General features: G+C 42.1%; 1 protein-coding gene across 2 annotated transcripts in view; it reads left to right on the top strand.

Moving 5' to 3' along the window:
* Nucleotides 1-498: 498 nt before the first annotated feature.
* Nucleotides 499-15,989, top strand: part of Tmem64 (transmembrane protein 64) — a 42,220-nt gene continuing 26,729 nt past the window's right edge. For both annotated transcript variants that reach the window (XM_021160752.3, XM_021160753.3), the window contains exons 1-2: nucleotides 499-1,296; nucleotides 15,359-15,514. In XM_021160752.3, coding sequence (XP_021016411.1) covers nucleotides 499-1,296; nucleotides 15,359-15,514 — 954 coding nt within the window. The remainder of the gene's footprint in view (nucleotides 1,297-15,358; nucleotides 15,515-15,989) is intronic.

Raw genomic sequence — 15,989 nt, 5'->3', positions numbered from 1 at the left:
AGAAACCAGAGAGGCACTTGGCAAGAGTCCCAGCAGCTGCGGTCAAGGGTCTTTGACACGCAGGCACGCGCGCGCCCGTGGAAGCTGAGAGCGCGCAGCCCCGGGTCCCCTTTCCGCTTCCCGTGGCCTCCCTCCGCCTCACTCTTCTGCCCCCGGCAGCCGAGGCCTCGGTTGCCTGAGAGACGCGGGTACCTCGCCACTCATCCGCAGCACCAGCCGGGCGTCACGGGGGCGTGACCGACCACCCAGCTATGTCTCCGCCCCCTCTGCGCGTGCCCCGCCCCTCGGGCCCAAGGGGGCGGGCTCTGCGGGCGCGGGGTCCAGACTCGACCGACTCCCGGCGGGACCGCGTCTCGACCGCCTCTGCCGCCCTTCTCCGGCCGTTCCCTCCCCGCGAGCGGACGCAGGGAGCCGAGGCCTGGCGTGCGGGGTGCCATGGAAGGCCGCAGGCGGGGCGACGCGGCGGGAGTGGAGACACTGGCCGGCTGAGGCCGAGGCATGCGGAGCCCCGGTGGGAGCCTGCCCCACACGCTGCCCCGGGCCTTGCAGCACGCCGGTCGGACGGGCGTCGTGGAGCAGCCGGGCCGCTGGGCACCGGAGCGGACAGCGGGAGGGGACCGCTCGGAGGACCGCCTTCCCCGCGGGGGCGGGGCCAGCGCGGCGGCGGCGGCTGCTGCGGCGGCGGCCTCGGGCGCCCTGCTCGGCGCCTATCTGGAGCGCCACGGTCTGCCCGCGGCCTCGGACTTGCCGGCGCCGGCCGGGGCGTTGGCAGGCGGCCCCGGGAGCGGCGGCGGCGTGGTGGTCGGGGTGGCCGAGGTGAGAAACTGGCGCTGCTGCTGCCTCGGCAGCACCTGTTGGTGCCGGAGCCTCGTGCTGGTGTGCGTGCTGGCCGCCCTGTGCTTCGCTTCCCTGGCCCTGGTCCGCCGCTACCTGCAGCACCTCCTGCTCTGGGTGGAGAGCCTCGACTCGCTGCTCGGTGTCCTGCTCTTCGTCGTGGGCTTCATCGTGGTCTCCTTCCCCTGCGGTTGGGGCTACATCGTGCTTAATGTGGCGGCCGGCTACCTGTACGGCTTCGTGCTAGGCATGGGGCTCATGGTGGTGGGCGTCCTCATTGGCACCTTTATCGCTCATGTGGTCTGCAAGCGGCTACTCACCGCCTGGGTGGCTGCCAGGATCCAGAACAGCGACAAGCTGAGCGCCGTTATCCGCGTCGTGGAGGGAGGAAGCGGCCTGAAGGTGGTGGCGCTGGCCCGGCTGACTCCCATACCTTTTGGGCTTCAGAATGCAGTGTTTTCGGTAAGTGGGGTTCCCCTGGCCCCTCTTTCTCGAGCTCTTTCCAAATTTGTCTTTTAGAGGCCTTGTGACCACCCTAGGAGGCGCTCTGTATGACAGAAGAGTCATTGACATTTTTATGGCACCCTGAAAAAAATTACACTACAAATTCATATAACACAGCCCCTTGGAAGACCTGATAAAGAACTTTTTTTTTTCCTGGTGCGTGTGTTTGTGTATGAGTTTGATTAAAAAAAAAAAAGAAGTACTTTGGTAGCTCTTGAGCCATAAAGCTTTGTGACTTGACTTCCCCAGCTTTCTCTCTGCCCTGCATAAATGCAGCAGGGTTCTGATTCAGGTTTCTGGTTATATTGGAGCATGGATCACTTTTGTTTTCAACAGTGGAGGAGGAGACAGCAGTAGACCCCAAGTTCCTGGAGTTTCCTAAATTTGCAGTAAGCTTCTTAAAAGTGGTCTGCTGTCGTTAGTACGGTGGAAAAGCTGAGAACCCGGTCTATCTTTGTTTAGAACTGTATTTGAAGTCATTAGGGTGGTTCATAAAACAAAATGAGCACCGGCTCTTCTTACACACATTATCTAAAGACTCTTGCGCTTATGGCCAGAGGTTTAGTTTATTCTGTGTAGGCTTCTATAGCGAGGGTGCACCTGAGTTAACGATATAAATAATCATTGCCGGTGAGGTGGCGACCACTTGATGGGAACTTTATGGCCTTTGGACAAATTATGAAACCTAATCTGACTATGTTTTGTTTTCTAGCCCAGGCTATCCTAGAACTCTCTGAGTAGCTCAGGCTGGCCCTAGACTGGCAGTGATTCTCCTGCCTCAACCTCCCTTAGTGCTGTATTACAGACATGAATCCCCATGTCCAGCTTTGACTTTATCTTTCCAGAAAAAAGGCTGAATGAGTTTCCCACATTCAGTGATTACACACCAGAGTTCATACCTGAGATTCCCAGGTATTCACCCGTCAACTAAAAGGAAACTGCATGTATTGAGAGATAGCAGTAAGTTTGGCCTCAGCCTTTCAGCTTTTATTGTTTCATGTTGTGAAATATGAACATAAATTTTGATCAGCCTTATCGATCAGCTGTGCCAAGGCTTGGAAATATGGAGGATTAGGAACATGTATAGTTTTAATTCTGGTAGTGTGATCTGTCTCTGGCACAACCTGCATCTTTTCTTGTCTACATAGTATGTGTCAACTGCTCTTCTAGGCTCTCTCCAGGTATCTTCCATTCTTGAGCTGGTACACATGACTACCAATAGTTGTTGCCTACAACAGATGAGAAGACTGTGCTGGTAGTCTGCTGTCCTGTCCTAGGCATCTGCTGACCTTGGCTAAGGTGTCTTGTTCTTTCTGCACCTTAATTTGTTTACAAAGTGAGGAAAGTATTGTGCCTGGCTTGATAGGCTACTGGGATTACATGTGATATACATGTAAGAGTCTGACTTGCATTTCAGTGTTTTCCTACTGTTTGCTCTTTCTGTTGTCATTCCCTGTGGCTGTCTCGGAAGTAAATAAGTGGTAGATCCAAGCTTTGACCTATGGCCTAGACAGAGCCTCAGCCTGTGGCCCTCTCTGTTTCTTCATGGAATATTTACTACCTAGTAAAGTCATGGATATTGAGGAAGATATATATTGACTACAACTTTTTCCTTTGCTAATGTCTCTTATATATTAAATTCATAAGAAGTACTATACTACTGCAAATAGTTTGAGGTTACTCAGTTTGTAGTTGAGTTTAACAGGGGTCAGGAGCCTTTCATTTTGGCATTACTGGATCAGGAGAAAAAAACAAAACATTCTATTGCAGGAGGGTATTGTTACCATTTTAGATAGAAGAAAACAAAGCCTCATTTATTTATCTTGGAACTTTTAGAGTCACCTGCCAGAGGCAGAACTGAAGTTGCAACATGTAATCAGCTGATGCAGTGTGTGTTTCTATACAGTTCTCAAACACAAACAGAGGCAGGATAGGTCAGGAAGCCACTGGATATGGTCTGTTGATTCACATCCTCCTCCGCTGTCTTCTCGAAGGAGAGGCCCTTTTAACCTCAGCAGTTGGCTGTGCTTGCTCAGGATCTGTGAGCTTGAGAAAGCACAGTGTAGGGTGAAGTTGGCTTTAACCTGATTTCTCCCTTTTGCCTTCTAGAACGTCATTGTGCCCTCAAGGCCTCCTGCCCATCATACCTAGCCAAGCATACTTTTTGGTTTTCTACTTTTCTCCTTATTGAGTCTTTTAAAGTACTGCCCCCCTCCTGTTGAGACTAACTTCTCATTTTCTCAGTGACCATGAATATACCTAGCTCAAAGAGAAACTTAGGTATAAAAGTCAGACAAAGCACGGGTCTTGAAGTAGTCTTTGCTGGGTTCCTGCTACGTGACATCCATGCTTCCTCTTTTGTAGGTGCTGTAGGGTCATGCGTATCTACTAAGCTAATGCTTTGAAGGCGTTATTTTTCCTTGCCCATCTTATTGTTGGTGCAGAAGCCAGTTGTAAAAGTTGAATATATGGAAAATGAAAAGGGGCTCCCTTTGCTTCTAATTATTAACCATAATTCTTTAATTCTCTCTTGTATGCTAGAAAGAGATTAGCAAGCTCACACACAACATTTGATACACTCAAAATAGAAAATATCACTTCATAGTATTGATCCTTCAGCTATAAGAAACGAAATTCTTCAAGTGTGTACTTAGGTTTCTCTCTCCCATCATTTCTTCTGGGAAACAGGTAAAACCTCTCCTTCCCCGTAGTGCCATTGGTGAAGTCCTGTATTTGCAGGTCTCGCTGCACATTGTTGTGATCTCGGGACTTAGAGTTTGTAGTGATAACTTCTAGTTTTCGGTGGCCCAAAAGGGAAGTTTTATTCTGCTTGGTATGGGTTGTGTCAAACTTAGCTGTGGGGAAGGACCCACTGCCGTATGTTGTTTTAGCTCTGGGATTTGGGCTGGCAGAGCCATTGCTTTGCACTTGGTTGCTGTCAAGTAAGGAACTGCATTTTCTGCTTTAAAGTGCCGCTTGTAGTGATCTCGATTTTTCCTAGCCTGAGCAAGCTACCCGGTCATGGGCATGAGCAAGTTGCCTGTCGTATTCTGTGAGTCCACATACCCTGCTTTGAACACAGTTTTAAAGGAAAGGAACTAGATGACTCAGTTCGCCATGTTGCGTGATTCTAAACTAGAGTTCATATTGAGATCCCCAGACACTCAGCCTTTCAACTTTTACCATTTTGCAGTTATGTACGATGAACATAAATTTTGACCAACTTTTCAATAAATAGTCATTTGTACCAAGACTTTAAGAAATGACTGGGTTCAAATACATGACCAAGTTGTGTTGCCTTGAGCTTGGTTGCTCAAAACAGTGAATTAATTCTAGACTTTCATGGGTTCTTTGTAGCGGATCTCACTTTTTCCTGGCCTGAACAAGTTACAAGGTCATAACTGACCCCACAGAGTGATGATGTGGCAGCAGGAGAGAGTAGAGCAGCTAGTGTAGACTTAATGCCTCTGGCACTTGGCATGCTGTCCACACACCAAGTCTTAATCAAGCCCGAGTCTGTGAGGATTGCCTCCAACAGACACTTCAGTCTAGCCTACTACCTCTGCTGTGATTCAGGGACCTTTACCAAATGTCCCTGCTTTTTGCTTCAGGCTAACATTCTCTCATCTTTATCGAAAAGTGAACTCTGCAATACAAATATGATTTGATTATTTCCCTTTGTGAATCCTCAGGTAAGTTTTCTTTCCCTTGAGAATGGATTGCATCTACCCTTGACTAGTTCTTTATCATATATAGTGAGTGACTATGCACCTTTTGATGTCTTCATTTATTTAATCCTTGGCACCCTTAGAAGTAGACACTATTTAAATTTATCAAATGAAATCCTGTCTCTACTAGAAACTTCAGGTTTCACTTTTCTCAGTTTCCAGTTAAAAGGAACTCTAGATCAGTAAAGAAGGACTTTTGGTACTAAGTACAGGAGAAACAATTCTTAAAGACTACAATCTTCTAGAAGAAATACTTTGATAAGTCTATTCAGACCATCGCACCCTGCACCTTACACCATTCTTGTAATAGCCACTCTGTGAGGTCCTCCTGAAAACCTGCATTTTAAAGTTACTTCCAATAAAATGGTGGTCTTGATCTCAAAGGCCTACATGATTGTGGTTTCTATGGGTAATGGAATTCATAATAGTATTTCCAATCCACACAGGTCTGACATAAGGCTGTGCCACAGGAGTTCCTAAAAGACTATTTTACTTTGGTCAAAGGAAAATAATATAAAGTCAAAATTTTCTGTAGATAATTCTCTTAAACAAGTGTACATGGAAAATTTATTTTCATTAACCTTAAATATTTGAAATATATTTTTATTAACATTAAATATTAAAGGAAGCATAGTGTGTGGGGTTGTCTTACATGTTGTGAGCCACATCCCCATACAGAGCAGATTTACATGTAGCATGTCCCTTCATGTTCTACTACAGCAGTTGTTTAAGACAGTATCAATCTTTTGTGACTTTTTTGTTTGTTTGTTTGGTTTGGTTTGGTTTGGTATTTCGAGACAGGGTTTCTCTGTGTAGCCCTGGCTGTCCTGGAACTCACTCTGTAGACCAGGCTGGCCTCGAACTCAGAAATTTGCCTGCCTCTGCTTCCCAAGTGCTGGGATTAAAGGCGTGCGCCACCACTGCCCGGCAGTATTAATCTTTTATAAAGGACAAATATCACAATCTTAAATCAGACTTGGCTTAACATTTACTTAGTTATCTTGAAGAAGTTGTACTTTTTTGATACACACTTTGCATTGTAAAACATATCTTAATAATATCTACTACAAAGCCATTATATGTTATGGTTTGCTCATTATTTACTATTTCTTTCTGTTCTCTATATTTCAAAAGCAGGACATGGTGCTCACTTTTTAAAAGTTTAATAGTGTCTACATTGTCTATATGAAATACTGGGCACCAGTCTCTCATGTATACATTGCTTATTTAATGTTCATATCTGTTATAATCTTCACCTTACAGTTAAGACTGTTGAAGCATAACTGGCTGATAGTGGCTGGTTCAGTGTAGGTGCAAGAAGAACTGACTTTCTCAGAGGTCTGCTATCCTTCCAAACCCTGGGTAGTAAGCATCTTGTTGGACCTCCTTCCTGTCAGACATTGTACAGGACTGTGCAGAGTTGAGTTAGATATTAGGGTCAGCAAACTTATGCTCCAACATGCTCTGAACCTCAGACTTTGGCATTTGTGCATCATATTATGTTCTCTGTAGCTTTTTTCTTTTTCTTTTTGAGAAAAGACAGCAAAGTTCAGGTGTTGACAAACCCTTACCTGCACAGCCTAAAATATTTAGTACTTCACATTTGACGGAAAGAGTTTGCCACTTCTGCTTTATAGTCAGTGCAACAAAATACCCACCAAGCCACAGCTCCTGCTGTTGCAGTTGAAGAGAGGCCCAACCATATGCTATCTTCTCAAGACAGAACAATGTAAGTGGAAGTGGTATGCATTGAGTGTAAAGTAAAAACAAAATAATTATCTATAAAAGTACAAAGCATTAAGCATCACTCAGCCTGCGTCTCAGTGTACTAATCTGTGGCCTGACCTGTGTGCTCCCCAGTGCTGCTTTACTCTGGATCGTTTAGAGTACTCTTAGAGTTAGAAGCAGCCACAGAAGGACTTTGCTCATGTGTGGGATTGATGGCGAGTGAGAGATCAGGGAGCATAGCCCATACTGACTGGAATACTGCCAGTCAAAGATGCCATCGTAACTTAACACAGACATAACTGCTCATGGCATGCAGAACCCTTCCACGTGTCTCCCTAGGATTTGACTTATCAACAAGAGTTTCATTTAATAATTCTCAATTGAACTTACATCTATTACAATTAATTTTTAAAAAATGGCCATGTCTAAAGCCATAAATGTGATCTTAGTCTTAACCTGGGGACTCTCAGGGCTTCTAGTTCTGTGTCAGCTACTGTGGTCACAATGAAGTTCTTGAATGACTCTGGCCTCCAGTTTTCTTACTTGTAAATGGTCAAGAGTAGGTAAGGTCTTAGCTCACTTTTTAAAAAGCAGATGTTTTGAGCACTGACTTAACATGACCTTTTAAAATTTTCTAAAGAATTTAGTGGGAATGTGTTTTATTTAAAAAGTGTTTTCATTTCCTTGAATTCTTGTTCTGTGCTATGAATACAGACAGACTGGAACAAAGATAATAGATTATAATACTTGTCCCGAGGTAATGTATCAAATCATTTTTTATTAATATAAATGATTTGCTGCACATGGCATGCAGAACAGAGAAACAGGGGAGATAGTGTATTCTGGGGAAGTTGGTAGATAGCATCTTAGCCACATCCTCGAACCCTCCTATGTCATTAAAGACAGCTGGCTTTCATTACTTCCTTGAAGTGCTTTCTGTCTTTTCATGCTCTGTGATTCTCTGGTGTCTCTGCTATATGCATGCATACGTTTCACATATCTATCTCTAGGTCATAACACTGTGGATATGTCATAATAACTCTTCCTGGACTAAGGCACACACACATACACACAAAAATCAAAGTAGAGAGGTCTGAAAGCTCTTTTAACGTCATTTTCCTCATGCTTTACAAAGAGATTTCCTTACAAAGCTTGAAAAGTACATGTCATGAAAACAATTAGCTGGTTTTTTGCTTTGCTTTGCTTTGTAGTTAACTGATCTATGTTTTCTTAACACGAGTTGGTGTTAGAAGTGATTTTTATGACGTCTTGCTCAGCGTAGTCATGTGCTGCACCATGACTTTTAATGACCAAATAGCTGTCCTTGTCTCTCTCCTTTTTCTTTTTTTTTTTTTTTTTTTTTTTTGAGACAGGGTTTCTCTGTATAGCTCTGGCTGTCCTGGAACTCACTTTGTAGACCAGGGTGGCCTCGAACTCAGAAATCCTCCTGCCTCTGCCTCCCGAGTGCGCCACCACACCCGGCTGTCTCTCTCCTTTTTCAATTCCAGTTTAGAGCTGGACCTTATGTGAGAAAGGTATTGACCAATTTTTGTTGAATGAATAGAAAAGGTAAACCTATAATTTATGAAACTATGTAAAGAATTTTCACCATGTGTTCTAGAGGCTATATTTTATCAAGTTGTAGCCTTCCCCACCCCTCAGGAAGATTCAGTGTTATGGGTTAATCAAATTCTCAAATGGACCATTGATCTCCAGATTACTTGTGAACCATAAGAAGTGGTTCCTAATTTAGGGATGTAGAGCTGATGAAGTTTGAGTTATGTGAAGGTGGATTTTTGCATCACATGGCCAAATCACCTCAGTCAATCAAAGGTCTGACACCTTCTATCTGATAAGAGTAGAACCTCTCCCAGCCCCCACCTTCACCCTGAGTCCTACCTTTTTTTAGTAACAAGAGTTTTCTCTGGACTATCAAACTTAATCAGAGTATCTCAATTTTAACACAGAAGTTACTGGAAATAACTTATTAATGGAAATTTTTAGTTTCCATTCTGTATCCATTTAGCAGGCAATTAGTAGATGCTTACTGCATACTCACTGCTGTTCTAGATATTACACATAAATATCTGTGAATAAGTCCAAGCCCAAAGTCAAAGTCCTAAGACAGGAACATTCTAGGGGGAACAAACATTCTAGGTATATGGTGCAAATATTATTGATAGTAACTTCCTAGGTAAGATGTTTTCTGTATGCTAGGTGGGCATTTCCACATAGTTCATTACAGGTAGACTTTTTTTTTTTTTATCTCAGACTGATTGTAAATAGCAGCTGTTGTGTTCATATTTGCAAACCAGTTTTGAGGTTGATATAATTAGCGTCTAATTAGCATATATTTGCAGCTAATATTTATTAGGTTTTTTTGTAATGGTCTAGAAGAATAATAAACAAAATTTATTCTGGGTCAGGAACAAATCAAGTGTGGGATCTCCAGTTGCTGTCCAGTGTGGTGGGACAAGGTCCGTCCATCACAGCCACTGGAAGCACTTGCATACTGTCTTGGGTTTCAGAGTTTCCTTCAGGAGTCTTTGGGGAGTGAATGGCAGTTGCCCTAGTCAAGGATGTGCTAGGCACTAAGAGCAATTAGATGTGGTTGGAACTCTGACCTCAAGCAATATATGGTCAAAGGCTAGACTGCAGAAATGAGATGGAACCCACACTGAGGCATCCATTCCTTCTGAGAGCCACTGGCCAGAGCTTACTGAGGATCGGGTTTGCGTTTTACAGAGGTTTCTGTAGGACTCAGTCCGTGTTGGACAGGAAGACACTAAGTGGGACTCTGATGAGCTGGTGGTGCATTTAGCAAGTTGTAGTTGAAAGAGTGAGGAGTGGGGATGTTACTGTAGGACTGACTTGTGAGGTTCTGACCTTGGCAGCCAAGACTGGGAACAAAGGACAGGCCTGGAAGCATCTGCAGACGAGGGAATGACACCTAGGGAGTTTATTTGCTTTTGGTTGTTTTGTTTGCTGTTGCTTTTTTGAGACATGATCTCCTGTGTCAGACATTTGTCTGAATTCATTATGTAGTGGAAGTTGGCCTTGATCTCCTAAGAGCCTCCTGCCTTCATCTCATATATGCCAGGATTACAAATGCAGACCTACAGTCAGTTTATGCCTTGGTTTGGATGGTCTCCATGGCTTCATGCATACTATGTGAGCATCTACTAACTGAGGTACTTCCCAGTCCTTTAAGTCAATTGAAATACTTTAAAATTTCCTAAGAGTGAAAACTACCCTGGTCAGGCCAGCTTTTCTAGCAAGATTTTGCTGAAAGGACCCTGCCTGGCAAACACAGAAGTGGATGCTCACAGTCAGCTATTGGATGGAACACAGGGCCCCCAATGGAGGAGCTAGAGAAAGTACCCAAGGAGCTAAAGGGATCTGCAACCCTATAGGGGGAACAACAATATGAACTAACCAGTCTCCCCCGAAGCTCGTGTCTCTAGCTGCATATGTATCAGAAGATAGTTGGCCATCACTGGAAAGAGAGGCCCATTGGTCGTGCTGACTCTATATGCCCCAGTACAGGGGAAGGCCAGGGCCAAGAAGTAGGAGTGTGTGTGTGTGGGGGGGGGGGAGTGGGGGAGAGGGAATGGGGGACTTTTGGGATAGTATTAGAAATGTAAATGAGGAAAATACCTAATTAAAAAAATAAATTAAAAAAAAAGAAAACTACCTACTGTGTTTGACTTCTCGCTCTTCTCTAACATTTCTGAAGCAGTAACAGTAAGTGTATGGAGTATATATGCAGGAAAGCACATACTATATCAATAAGTAAATGAAAAGTAGAACCTATAGTCACTCTAAATGCTTTCTGTCTTTAATAAAAATCAAGATAGGTGTTCATGATTTTTCTGTATAATATCTAATATATTATACTTAGAATTTACATAATATCTTGATAGTAATTGACTAAACAATACCATTGATTCACAAAGCTTGAAGTGTATCTAATGTAAGGCGGTGTTTAGTTTGCCCAACCCAATATGAGACTCACAGAGTTACAGGTAAAATTTGAGATTTTGTGAACACATTACTTTTATGCTTTTTACTAATTCTATATCAAGTTATTCCATGTAATATTGATAAATTTTAGTGTTTTAAGTTAGAATTTGTAAAACCCTGTATAAGAAATGTAAACTTCAAAAATGACTATATTTCTGGAGCCAAATTCCCCAAGGATGGTATTTTATGCCCCACCTCAGGAGAATGTGAGTTCTAAGTTGTTCTTCAGGCGAGTCACAGTAACTCTGGAGAAATTACCACCCATCATCAGTGCTGGACCCATGGCAGCTACTACTCTCACAAAGGACCTGGTTCCCAGTGCCCACATTGGGCAGCGTGTAGCTGCCACTGACCCTAGCTCCAGGGAATCTCTGACCTTTTCAGGCACCTGCATACTTGTAGTTCACATACATAAACTCAGACATACATGTACAGATAAAGTAATAGTGTATACGTACACATAAAATAAAAATGAGTATTTAAAAGTATATATTACCGATGTATAACATGCTTAGATACACATGTCCGTCAGGTGACATTCCTAATCTCTGAAAATCTCACTAGATAATTTCTGTCACTGACCATAGCAAGTGTCCAACTAAAACTGATGTTCTAGATTGGGATTTCCATGGGTTCTTTGCATCTGGAGTATAACTGTGGTGCCAGGGTCCTAGGGTACTCTAGGTAGGTGGTAATCCCAGTGCACTGCCCTGCGTGGATCTTTACGTCTCTGAAGAGACAAGTAAACAGACATTTAAAATTATGTGCGCAAAGACTTGGGAGAGGAGGCTGGGAACTTGTGTTTTTCAAAGATTAGAAAAATGTAGGTTCTGACTAGGATTAGGGCTTGTTCAAATTCTCCTTTATAATAAGATGAAATCTTATCTTTATTAATAGCTTAGGAAGTGATGATGTTATGCTCTCTCTAGCAGAGCTGTCCAGAGTGATCATCTGAAGTCCGTCATTCGCTTCTCTCAGATGGCATCATGGAAACAATAGGTAGAAGTGCTGTGGTACTTTCCCCCATGATAAGGCTGCATCCTTTACATTTTGATGGACCTTGACTTTATGTTGGACAGTAGTCATGGTAAAAAGCAACTGTCCAATCTGTCCTGTTTCTGAAATCTGTTATCATTCCCAACAGGAATTTTTTATGTTCTTTGAATGTTAATTATGAATTCCGTTTGGAGACACATCTAAGACTGTAGACTGAAATTTTATATCAGGACATTTTGGAATGTAAGCTCAGTATTTTTTAAGATTTATCTTTTAAATTATGTGTATGTGCCTCTCTGTATATGCTGCTATTTATTTATACATGAGTACCAGGTGCCTGTAGAGGACCAGAGAGGGCTTTGGATCCCCAAGCTGCCCAGTGTGGGTGATGGCAACTATAATATGGGTCCTCTGTAAGATCAGTACATTCTCTAAACCACTGAGTTGTTCACACACACACACACACACTTTTTATTTTTATGTATGTCTGTGTGTCCCTATGTTCAGTGTGTATGTGGGTGCTCGTGGGAGCCAGAATGAGCATCAGATTTCCAGAAACTGAAATTACAGGATTTGGGGATCTACCCTGGTGTGAGACCAAGCTTCCGTCTCCTGGGAGAGCAGCAGTCACTCTTAACTTCCTCTCAAGCCTCCTCAATATTTAAATATAATATTGATAAGTTGCATATTAACTTTATCACAGGATTTTTATCACTCATCTTTTCCTTATTTTGCCATTGTATATATTTAGCAATTTTCTCTTTTAAAGATGACCCTCTGCTTCTGTGAGCAAAGGCCTTGGTTCTTTTCATTTGAGTGACTTGGTTCTCTGTACCAAGTCTGCTCCATGTTTCATCTTGGTTGCTTTGATTGTCTTCAGTGTTCAGGATTCCCTTGCATGTGACTAAACAATCCAGAATGTCCTGCCAATGTCATTATTACGTCTGGACTTCCCCTCCCACAGTGTCTCTGTTGATGCTTTTCCCAGAGGACCTGCCTTCATTTGCACCCATCCATGCCTGCTGAGCACATGCTTTGGCTTCTGTGTCCCTCGCACTGCCTCCTTCTATAAAGTTGCCCCCTGGCCTAGGCTCTCATAACTAATTTTGATTCCACTCTACTCTTTAGTGTTCTGCACTTATCTTTCTCAAGGCTCCATTTCTGTGTCTGAGGTAGTGGTATGCTTGACCATATATGTGATTCTTTGAAGAATCTTACTTTGTGTCTCTCTCAGCAAATAATCAGGGCATCTTGCATGGACAGTTATGTCTCAGTGATAAATGAATTACCAAGTCTGTTGCTGTAATATTCTTTCCAACTCAACGATGCTGCATCTCTTGTTCATTTGTGACTGTAGATTAATTTAACAATAATGGAATTATAATCTACATGATTATTGATATAACTGTCATAGAGCAACTGCCTATGGGTGGCTGAAATCCTGGATCTTAAAATCAGTTTAAGAAAGTTTAATAGAGTGGCAGCTTTCTTACAGACCGAGAATAACTGAGTGGTGTGGGGCAGTCACACTCACAGTATACAAGATGACTAGAATTCAACTAACAAATACATGATAGATAACACATAGATTTTTCATCTGTACCAGATTCATTATAAAATTTAATTTAGTTATTTGAATGGCAAGATAATCTGTAAGAATAAGTAGTGAGAATAGATGTAATTCTTAACAATAATGAGTATGTTTGAAGGGTGGGAAATTCATACTAAAGCCACAAGCAAATAAACTATTGAATATCCATTTTGTAATGCTAACGAAATTTACTCTTGGGAAAGGAAAGGAATAACATGCCATTACTTTTAAAATTAATAAATTCCAGAATTACATAATGGTGAATATTAAAAAGGCAAACTAAGCAGGAAAAATAATAAAAAATTAGGGAAAGAAGCACAAAAAAAAAAACCTTCATGAACAGAAAAATGGTAGAGTTCTCTTACATTTGATTATATATTCATGTGTTTCTATAAGATGAACTGTTCACCTTATAGTTCATATGAGGACCGTGGTGCCAAGGAACACAAGCATTTGAGGCACATCTAGATAACATAGTGAGGCCATGACTCAAAATTTAGGGTGTAGGGACAGAACCATAAAACTAGGTAAAATAGACCAACTTGTGTCCTTATATGTAAAGAGCACTTAGGAATAAGAAAAGAATAACATTCTGAGAATATAGGGCAGCTAAGAACAAAGGAAATCATATATAAAAATTGTCAGAAAACCTCTGTATAAATGAAAAAAGTACAAATGGTATCATGGGAAGATGAAAACTGACTACGTAGTAAGCATGATGGACACATGTCATTATTGGCAGTACACACATGTCTGGGATTGATTTGGAATGTAGTGTAAAGTTTTGCTGTTTCTGTAGCTGCTTTTCTAGTGATCTATCCTAAAATAACTGAGATGCATATTACTTGTTGTTTTACAGATCACTAGAACTTAATAGTGTTGTCTGTGGGACAGGAATCTCTGTGCAGTTGGGAGCATAACTCCTTCATAGTTCCACAGTTAGATGTGGGTCAGGCCTCCAGCCATCTTGAGGCTTGATTGGCAGGGAGGCCCCTTCCAGGCACTCTCATGTGGCTGTTGGGAGGTTCCAGGCCTTTCCTAGCTTTTGGCTGCAGAAATCAGGTCCTGTCCCCACACGTGTCCTTGGAGCTACTTTTACAATACTGTACATAGCCTGCCTCAGGGGGAAATGGAAGGCCTGCTTCCCTTCATGGTCTAATCTTAGAAATGTGTTCTCATTTGGTCTGCTAGAGTCTGTCTGCTAAGGAGTAAGCAGGATGTAGCCATATTTGAGGAAAAGATTGCTCAGGTTCTTAGGTGTATGCCGACTTTCACATGTTAATTATGGCTTTGTGAATTCTTTTTAATAACAAGAAAACAGCAGTTACCACATAGACATCAAGAAATAGACAGTGTTGAGATTTCTTCTTCAAGAGTGATGGAAATAGTAATTCCCTGGGTCCTCAACCCTGCAGTATACCATTCAGAGTATAACCACCCCATTGCTACTTAAGAATGTTGATGATAGCTGGGCAGTGGTGGTGCATGCATTTAATCCCAGCACTTGGGAGGCAGAGGCAGGTGGATTTCTGAGTTTGAGGCTAGCCTGGTCTACAGAGTGAGTTCCAGGACAGCCAGAGCTACACAGAGAAACTCTGTCTCGAAAAAACAAACAAACAAACAAAAAACAAAAAAAAAAGAATGTTGATGCTTATTTAATAAGATGTGAGAGACTCACAAAAGTTTTTACATGCTGATCTGTATGTGGACTTTGCTCATAGATAAGAAAAATTAGTTGCTAAATGTCTCTTTCAATAATAGTAGAGTAGAATAGTAAATTCTTATTAAAAGTTTAATTTCCTTCTAAGTATGGGTTGCATAATTCACTTGATAGTTGTTCAGGTGCTTCATCCATATTTCAGATCTTTACCCTAAAAAAACCAGCAGTGACAAGATTTATAGAAACGTGACTTTGCACTTGATAACAAATCCTTACCTTTAACCTACTTCCTAGATTACTGATCTCTCCTTACCCAACTATCTGATGGCGTCTTCAGTTGGACTGCTACCGACTCAGCTTCTGAATTCTTACTTGGGTACCACACTACGGACTATGGAAGATGTCATCGCAGAACAAAGTGTTAGTGGATATTTTGTCTTTTGTTTACAGGTGAGTGCAAGGCCAAGAGTTGTCTGGCTTCACTGCTCTTTGTTTTGCTGACTGTTTCCTTGACCACAGTTGAAGAATTGTTTCATTTTAGATAGTTGTTTCAATACTTCTTTATATTTGGATGACAGTTTCAATTGTGTGAACACCCAGAAATACATGGACGTGGTCAGATGCATTGAATATCCTCTGTAAAATCATAAGAAAAGAATCATAAAAAAATGGATTCCTTTCACGGGGATTGTTTTTAAAGTCATTGCAAGTCAAATGCTGTATCTTGACTTGGTATGAAAACTTTGCTGTCAAAAAAATTTGTAATTGGTTCAAAGAATTAGTTTTTATCTAGGCTTAAAGTTTTTGTTTTGCTTGCTTTGTGTGGATAAGCATGCTAATCACATAATGTTAAATTTTGCATGTACTGTGCCTACAGAATAGTAGGTGTAATTTCCTATCTGTGTCTATTCAAAGTACAGTGAAG

Source organism: Mus caroli, unplaced genomic scaffold, assembly GCF_978045245.1.
Source record: "Mus caroli unplaced genomic scaffold, Mus_caroli_1 scaffold_6, whole genome shotgun sequence".
NCBI lineage: Eukaryota > Metazoa > Chordata > Mammalia > Rodentia > Muridae > Mus > Mus caroli.
The sequence above is the reverse complement of the archived record's forward strand: the minus strand, read 5'-3'. Positions and strand labels throughout refer to the sequence as shown.